The sequence below is a fragment of the Plasmodium sp. gorilla clade G2 genome (genome assembly GCF_900097015.1).
Source record: "Plasmodium sp. gorilla clade G2 genome assembly, chromosome: 11".
Taxonomy (NCBI): Eukaryota; Apicomplexa; class Aconoidasida; order Haemosporida; family Plasmodiidae; genus Plasmodium; species Plasmodium adleri (nom. inval.).
The window spans coordinates 217,501-227,899 of NC_041703.1; the positions used below are offsets into that span (position 1 = coordinate 217,501).

The 10,399-nt window shown below is 22.1% G+C and overlaps 1 protein-coding gene across 1 annotated transcript; it reads right to left on the reverse strand.

The window, feature by feature from the left end:
• Window positions 1-268: 268 nt before the first annotated feature.
• On the reverse strand, window positions 269-10,120 carry PADL01_1105500 (polyadenylate-binding protein-interacting protein 1, putative; the record flags this gene model as incomplete). Its single annotated transcript, XM_028682509.1, has 1 exon — window positions 269-10,120. One exon carries the CDS (start codon window positions 10,118-10,120, stop codon window positions 269-271), a length of 9,852 nt encoding a protein of 3,283 aa, XP_028538780.1.
• Between the last annotated feature and the right edge of the window lie 279 nt (window positions 10,121-10,399).

A 10,399-nucleotide genomic window follows, 5' to 3' on the forward strand; every position in this document is an offset into this window, starting at 1 on the left:
ACTTTATTTTGTTATATACTTATTTTATTATTTATCTATTTTTTTTTTTTTTTTTTCTAATAATTTGTTAATTACAAAAAAAAAAAAAAAAAAAAAAAAGAAACATTTTTAATGTTAAATTATTATTTTTATAAATATTTTACATTCAGTTTTAAATTTGAGATATATACATAATATTTGTCTCTTTAAAAAGACAAAAAAAAAAAAAAAAAAAATCAACATAAATATAAATAAATATACATATATATATATTTTTTTTTTAATGAGTTTATATTACACTTTTCATTTGCTCTAATGTTGATAAGTCATATAACATATGATTTTTATCATATACCTCAACTGCAGTAATAAAATTTGTTACCAATCTTGGTAATAAAGGATAGTCTTCTTTAGTATACTCATAACTGTTTTCATCATTTTCTAAAAAGAAAGATTTCCAGCAGTGTTTAAAAGATTGCATATCTATTTTATTATCTAATACAATTGATACAAGCCAATTAAAATAAGGTAGACTTCTTTCTACATTTTTATTGCATGCATATTTTTTTAATGTATGTTTTAAGATATGTGCATGTAATTTTTCATTAAATTTAGAGGGTATATTTAATTGAACAATTTTTTCAGTTAGTTCTTCCCAATTTTCTATAGTAGTTGATAATTCAAGAATCTCATTAACTTTAGGAATATATTCTTCAACAAAAGTATAATCTTTTGGTTCTTCATTTGTATTATCAGATTTTGTATTTAAGACATTATCTTTATTTGAAAATGTATTTTCTCTTTCTTCATTCTTAGTACTATTCATATTACTTTTATCTTTTTTATCTAACTCATTATTTGAAAAATTAGACATATTATTATTATTATTATTTTTTTTCAAATTAAAGCTTCTTGTGAAGATATTTCCTCCTTCTTTTTTGTCTTTATTTAATAATCTTGAGCTAAGGTTACTGAAAAAACTATTACCACTACTGGTAGAGGTATTATTATTATTGTTATTATTATTATTGTTGTTGTTATTATTGTTGTTATTATTGTTATTATTATTATTATTATTATTATTATTATTATTTGCTTCTTCGTTGGCAAATGATGCATTTTTATTAAAAAGAGTTTCTCTTTTAGGAATGTCAAAATAATTATTTTCCATATTAGATCCTTTCATATCATCATTCATCATTTTGGATTGTTGTAAATTATTTTTATTCTTCATTAAATTTAAAGATAATTTTTTCATATTTTTATTTTGATCCATATTTTTCATATTTCCCATATTTCTTAAATTCATATTATTATTATTCATCATATTAACAAAATTTATATTATTATTATTATTATTGTTATTATTATTGTTGTTATTATTATTGTTCATGTTAAAACTAACATTTCTTAAAAGATTATTTCTCATATTACTCAAATTATTATTCATTTTATTTTCATGATAATTCATATTATTACTATTATTATATGTTCTATTGTTTTGATCAATAGTTTCTTTTAATATTTTATCATGTAATACACTTAATGTTGTTGGACCTTCTAATTTATGTGCAAATTTTTTATTCCATTTTTCATTTCTATTATCAATAACATCTTTTATTAAACAACGAACACGAAAGGTTATACTTTCATTATTTACTAATTCGTTTAATGTGTTATATAATTCTTTTACTTTTTCTTGATTAGCTTTTTCGTGAGTATCTAATATTTCTCCAACAGTATTTAAAAACATACATAAGGCTTCTAAATGTAAATTACCTTCTTTAGTATCATTTTTAAGAGATATATAACTTTCTCGTTTTTCTAATAATTGTTTAATACATACAAATACAATAGGTATAGATATTATTCCTGATTTTACTAATTCACCAACAAATAACATATTTCCTCTAACTTTATTTTTATGCATTTGTTCAAATTCAAATTTCTCTTCTTCATTTAAATGACTTGGAAATTCAATAGGTTTTAAATTATTTTCAAAAGAATCTTGACATTGATTTATTAATATCTTTTTAAACTGAACTGTTGTATCATCTTCTAATTTCATATTATGAAAATGTACATTCAATTTTTTACATAGTTGTACATACATCTGAACAAAATGATGTTGTGTCACTGCTTTTTCAAATACTAATTTCATTAATCCTATAATTTCATCTAATTTAGTTATACCTACTAATATTATTTGTTCATATAATAAATCAAATTTTTCAAAAGTTAACTTATTTAATATACCTCTTAATTTACGCATCATACATGTATACTTATCTGCTTTTAATTGATTCTGTTTTAAAATCCAACTATTCTCAGCAACTGTTTTTACTTGAGCTGTATTATTATTTCTCCATGCATCTGCAGATTCAACAACTCTAGTTGAATCAAAAAATCCTTTCAATTTATCTGCATCACTTTTTCTCCACTCCAAATTAGATGACACATTATTATTATTAATATTATTATTATTGTTATTATTATTATTGTTATTATTATTATTATTATTGTTGTTGTTGTTCATATGATTTATATTATTCATATGATTCATATTATTCATATGATTCATATTATTCATATGATTCATATCATTCATATTATTATTTATATACATATTATTATTATTCATCATATTTTTTTGTGCTAATGAATTTCTCCATCCATCATCATTATTTTTATTATTTATATTTTGATTAGATTGGCTTTGCTTATTATTTACCATATGATGATGTCCACCATGATGAATATGTTGATTCATATTATTATTGTTTTTATTATTATGATGATTATTCATATTGTTATTATAACCACTATTTAAATTATTTACATTATTTACATTATTTATATTATTTAAATTATTCATATTATTCATATTATTCATATTATTATTACTAAATCTTTTATTATGTGCATTCATATTCTTTTGTTCATTCATATGATGATGATGATGATTATTATTATTATTTCCCATATTATTATTATTATTTTTCATAATATTATGATGATCATCCATCATAACACTATGACGATTATTATTCATCATATTATTATTCATCAAATTATTGTTATTATTATTATTATTATTATTATTATTGTTGTTGCTAATAATACTATTTTTATAATCTACATCTAAGGTATTATCATTTTCTTGTGATAATACAAAATTAAATCTATCACCATCCTCACCCCAATTATGACCTAAATATATTTCCAATAAATCAATTTTTGTATATATTTTTTCTCTATATAATCTTTCTAATTTTTTTTGTTTCGCTTTTTCTTTTTCATCAAGTTCTAAATTCTTCTTCTCTTTATTTTCTTCAATCTTATCAACATTTTCAACTTTCTCTTCTAAATTCTCTATTAATAATGTACTCTCATCCTTTTCTCTTACATTATCAGAAATATTCTCATTTTTTTTTTCATTCATATTTTCATCTGATAATTTATCTAATTTGTTATCATTAATTTCTTCACTCTCTTTTATTTCTTCAGAAATCTTAACTTCATCATTTTTATTTTCATTACATTCTTCTTCATTATAATCTTTCTTATGATCTTCCACTTGATCATTATCATTATTTACCTTTCCTTCACATGTTACTTCATCCATTTTTTTTTCTTCATCTACACTTCTTAATTCATTATTAATAATGTCCTTATCAGCTTTACAAACTTCATTTTCATCTTTTTTATTTTCTTTTTCTTCAAATAATACTTCATCAATATTGGCTGCTACTGTTTGTTCTTCTTTTATTTTCTCATCATCATTACTGACAATGGTTTTATTATTATTGTTGGTATCATCATCATTGTTGTTATCATCCTTATTGTTGTTATCATCCTTATTGTTAGTATCATCCTTATTTGTGTCATTATTATCGTTTATATTTTCATTTAAACATCTACCCTTCTGTGATGTACTTTCAAAATGGTCATCTTTATTTTCTATATAATCTTCACATACGTTATTTTTTTCATTTGAATAATCACTAACTTTTTCTGTATATGTGTCATTATCTAAATTCTTTTCATCTTTTAATTCTTCCATATGTTCTTTCTTTTCTATAACACTACTACTATCACATACACTAGTGTCATCTCCTTTATCAGTTCCTTTCTTTCTGTTTTGAACAGATACATAATCAACACCTGAATCATAAGAATCGACATGTTCATTATATAATTTATTTTTATTATCATTTTTATGACGTGAATCATTTTTATTATCTTTTCTATTTAATCGACTGCTATTAAAAGAGTGAACACTACTTTCATCTTTATTATCATTTTTCTTTTTACTATCTTTACTATATTCTTTCATAACATTATTATTACTACTAGAAGTTTTTTCACGAGTAGTACTACTTGATCCATATCTACTATGATGTTCTTTTCTTGAAGACTTATCACTCTTACTAGAATGATGATTATTAATACTATTACGATGATGATTATTACTATTATTATTATTATTATTATTATTATTTTTGTGGTTGTTTTTTTTCTCACTAGTTACAGAATCCGCATTTGTTTCTTTAATTTCTTTATTAGTCTCTACTTTAGGTTTTCTTTTTGCCATTTCAGCAAATGATATTCTTCCTTGCCACATGGAATTTTTAATACTTCCATAAACAGATGTTTTAGAATTCTCATTACTATTGACAACAGCACTACTACTACTAACACTACTACTATTATTATTATTATTAAGGTTATTTTCGACTGTGCTTGCATTCTTATTATGTCCTTCCTTATTCAACCCTGTATTATTATTATTATTATTATTATTATTATTATTATTATTACTATTGTTGTTATTATTTCTTTTTATTACGTTTACATCTCCATTATTACTACTTTTAGATGTATTATTCATATTATTACTACCTACATTATCTTTAGATACCTGTTCCTTATTATTATTAGTTGTGTTTTTCGTTGATTCAGTTTTTAAACTATTAGATGATACATTATTAGTACTACTACGTTTACCTTTTTTATTATTTAAAGTAGTAGTACTATCACTACCGTCAGCATCATTCTTAATATTATTATTATTATTATTATTATCATTTTCGATTAATAAATCTACTGATTTATCATCATTCAAATCATTTTTCTTAATATCCTCATTGTTAGTACTCTCATCTTTATTTTCATCTTTCCTATTAATTGTGTATCCATCTTTTCCTTTTAATTCTTCATCATTACTAGTATGCACATTTATTGCAGATGCTTTTTTCTTGTCATAGTTTTTAATGTTTATTATTTTTTCATTTATCTGTTTAATTTCTACATTTTGAATTTTCAATTTCTCTCTTTGTCTATGAGAATATGTATTACTACTACCTGATGTTGTAACAACAGTATTTGTACCTGAATTTGTATTTGCTGTTACAGCTACAGAACTTCTTTTATCATCCATATCTATTTTCTTATTATTTTCATATTTTTGTTTATTTTTCTCTTTATTATTATCCTTAGTACTGTTATAATTTCTATTATTGGTAACAATATTATTATAGCTCATTTTTTTATTTTCATCGTTTGACTTTTTATTATTATTACTATCTTTATAATAGTGAGTATTATTTTCTTTTTCTTTAATATTTGCTTTGCTACTTCTTTTCTTATCCTCATCTTCATTTCTTTTTTTCATATTTTCATTATTTACATTTCCTGACAAACGACGATTATTATTATGATCTTCGTTATCGTCATAATGTTGATTATTATTTTCATTTTCTTTATGTTCTATTGATACAGTATCATCATTTTCTTTATTTTGGTTCTTACTACTATAAGTGTTGGTTGTCTTATTATCGTGTGCATTTAATTTTTCATTTATAAAATTTGAGTTTCTTCTATCTTCTACATTATTGTTTTTCTCATTGTTTGAAACTTCATAAATGGAAGACACGGATAATTTCTCTTTCTTTTTCATATTATTATTATTATTATTGTTATTATTATTATTATTGTTTGGATTCATCTTTGCTATTTTAACCCATGAAGAGAATTCCATAGTTTTCTTATCATAATTTTTATAATTCTTCAAAGTATTATAATTCATGTTTTTATTACCAACATAATTATTTTCATTATTTGTATTACTCTCACTCATCTTTTTATTATTATTTATAACACTACTTGTGTTATTATTAATGTTTTCTTTTTCCTTTTCTTTTCCTTTCTTTTCATCATCATTTTTACTTTTTTTCTCATTCATTTTGTTCGTATTATTTTCTGCGTTTTTCAAGTTGCTTCCCCTTCTATCTGAATTATTTTGATGATATTTATTATTATTTATGTAACTACTATTTTGTTTATTATTATTATTGTTATTATTATTATTATTATTTGATACATCATTATATCCTTTTTTATTATTGTGATATGTATTATTGTCTGTTCCTTTTAAATTCTTCTCATTTGTCATATTTCTATTTCCATTTGAAGAACTTTTATCTTCAATTATTTTATTATTATTTACATATCGGTTGTTTTTATAATCTTCTTTATGAGTACTGGATGTCTTATCATTTTGAACATTATTCAGATTATAATTATTATTACTAGATGTATTACTTTTATTTTTAGAATTATAATTCTTTTGTCCTTTAAAAGAATAAGAAGTATCATTCATATTATCATTTTCAACATCATCATTATTATTATTATTATTATTGTTGTTATTTTCATTAGAATCTTTTAATTCTTGATTATTAGTATCTTTCGATTTATTATTACTTCCATCAGCATTAACATTATCAGAGACATTAATATTATTATTATTATTATTATTATTTGATATTGGGTTACCATTTTTGAGATAATAATTTCCACCTGCATTATCATTATCATCACTATTATAACCTTCACGCTTTGCTGCCTTTGTATTATATACATTTTTTGAATTACTTGATGATATATTATTTATGTTATTACCTGTTGTATTAATATTATATGCTGCATTATAAGCATTACTAACATTTGACACAGAACTATATCTACTATGTTTCTTATTATTGTTATTATTATTAGGAGAATTATAATGATTGTAATTATTATTTAAACATACATTTGTATTCATAAGATTTCCTTTTATAGAATTCTTTCCCTCTCTAAAATTATTAAATTGTTGTTTTGTATTTGAATTATTATTACTATTATTATGGCTATTACTATTATTATTGTTATTATTGCCACTATTATTATTATTATTATTATTATTATTATCTGTATTGTTATGATTGTTATGATTTAATGATATACTTTTCTTCTGCTTGCCAAGGTTATTATTTATTATCATCCCATGATTCATATGCATATTATTCAAATGGTGAGGAGTCATATTACCAGAAGAATTCAAATGCATGGGGTTATTCACACATATAACATTACCTGCATTATTTAAATTTAAAGTATTTGCATTCAATCCTTGATTTAAATGCATATTATTTGTATTATTATTATTATTATTATCATTATTAGGAACTAAACCACAAGCATTATTATTATGATGATTAAAGGTATTAAAATTATAATTTAAATTTGCACTCATACTATTACTATTACTATTATTATTATTATTGTTAGTATTAACAGTATTGTTGGCATTATTATTATTTGTGTGATCAAAATTATTATCATTCATACTATTAGAATTTGATAAATGTGCATGATTAAAATGATTATATATGCTCCTCCTTCCTGGATGAGGACACATATTATTTGCATAAGATAATTTCATATGAGCATTATTTGCAGTAGGCATAAAATGAGGATCTAAAGATGTCATACTTAATGGACCTGTGTGAGCTATTTGTGGTGGGGGTGTTGGTAATGAACATGACAAAAAGTTATAAGGATTTATGCTTAAGCTAGGACTTTTTTGTGATGAAATCCCAGCACCACCTGCAATAATATTAGCTGGATTATTATTAAATGAACCATATACAGATGTATGTTGACCAAAAGACATATCATGATGAACACCTCCTGCTCCTGTGGTATTAGCTGTTGATGCTAATGTATTTGCATATGATAAAGGGGGTGCAAATATTGGTTGTGGTCCTGGTAATGCATTTGGATGATTATTCAATAAATATGGATGATGATTTACATAAAAATTATGATGAGCAATTAATGAACCATTAGGCTGAAAATTTTGATGTGCATGTGTACCATCCATTGGATGAAATGGTCCATTCGAATTTTCTGAACTGTTCATAAAATTTGCACTAGAATTACTCATAAAGTGGCTAGATCTTAAATTAGCTATACCAGGTATCATACCTTGATTTATAAATGGTCCATCATTTGATGATATACCACCAATATTTTGTGATATATTATTCATATTACCTGCAAGCATATTATTATTATTATTATTATTATTATTATCATGAACATTGTTGTGATTACTATTAGATTTGCTAGCATGTAATGAATTATTATTATTATTGTTAATATTATTATTATTATTATTATTGTTGCTATTATTATTATTATTATTATTGTTGTTGCTAGAATTCATTTTGTCTTGGTCATTATTTTCCATATTATTCATATTTCCTGGTGATACACCTAATAAAACTACACCAGCATTTCCATTATTATTTGAACTTGCCATGTTATTTGAACCAGCTATATTCATTATATTATTAGATGAACTATTATTTATACCATTAATATTATGTAACAAAGAATTGGTATTATTTATCATAATATTAGTATTATTATTATTATTATTATTGTTATTATTATTGTTGTTGTTGCTTCCTGATGTATTTATATTATTCATTAAATTATTATTATGTAAATGATTACTATTAAAAGTAGTACCCGCATTAATATCTTGATAATAATTATTCCACATTAAATTATTAAATGACATATTGCTTTGTAGGCTTTTTGTTGAAGGTACAAATTCAGGAGCATCTGCATTAAGAGAACTTAAAACAGAACTTTTATGTACTGATTTAATTGAAGAGGATTCATTTTTTTTATTATCACCATTAAGGTTATTACTACTACTACTATTATTATTATTACTATTATTACTATTATTATTATTATTATTTTCATGGGATATATTCATATTCTCGTTGGAACCTTTTTCATCGTGTTCTTCTTTGTCCTTATCATCAGTTACTTCCTTATTATTATTTTTATTTTCATCATTTTTTTTATTATCATCATTATTATTATCATCATTATTATCATCACCATTATTATTATTGTTACCATTATTTCCATTATTATTATTGTTATTATTATTATTATTATTATTATTATCTCTATTATTGTGTTCCTTGTTGTTGTTATATTTATTATCATTGTTATCTCTATTATTATTACCATTATTATCATTATTGTCATTATTATTATTATTACTACTACTATCAGCGTTAGATGATCTTTTATTCTCACTATAACTTCTGCTACTGTTACTACTACTGTTATTATTACTGTAGTTGTTATTTATATTACAATTATCCATATCAATTTTAGAATGAAATGTATTATTCCCTTCTTCATTACATGGTTCTTCACTAAGATTTTCTTTATATGAATAAAATTCTTCATTAGAATATACATTCTGATTATTTGTCTTATTAGATGATTTATTTAAAATCATATCCTCAGAATTTTTTAATATACTACTACTACTACGTACATCCTGACTATGACTATTATTACTTTCTTCAAAAAGGTTATTATCACTATGGCTACTACTACTATCATTATTATTATTATTACTAATGGTAGTAGTTATAGTAGTTGTAGTTGTTGTAACACCATTGTTGGAGATATCTAAATTTTCATCATTTAATAAAACCTTATTACATAATATATTATCATCATAACTATTTTTTTTATTTGTTTCCTCGTTTATTATATCATTAGAAGAATTTAAAAATTCATCCTTATTATCATTATTATAATTTTCATCATCAATGTCATTATTATAATCATTCCTTTCTACACTATTTTCATTGTATTCATTTTTCTTATTGGTCTCAACTCCTATGGAGGAAACACAGGACGTGACATGGTGTATTCCTTTCATCACATTACTATATTCTTTTAAATCTTGATTAACTATTATATCACTTTGCATTTCTTAAATATATTCTTTCAGCCAAATAAAATAAATACGATATTTATATATTACTATTATTTTTTTTTTTTTTATTAAATTAAAAATTATGGGCAAAAAATTATGAAATTATAAATAAAAAAATAATTATAATATGATATGATATAATGTAATTACTTTTAAAATAAAACAAAAATTTTATATCCTCAAAGTAATATTTATTGAACACAAATTGGTGGTAATATATATATATATATATAAGATATAAATGTATATTTAAATATATTTCTCTCTTGGCAT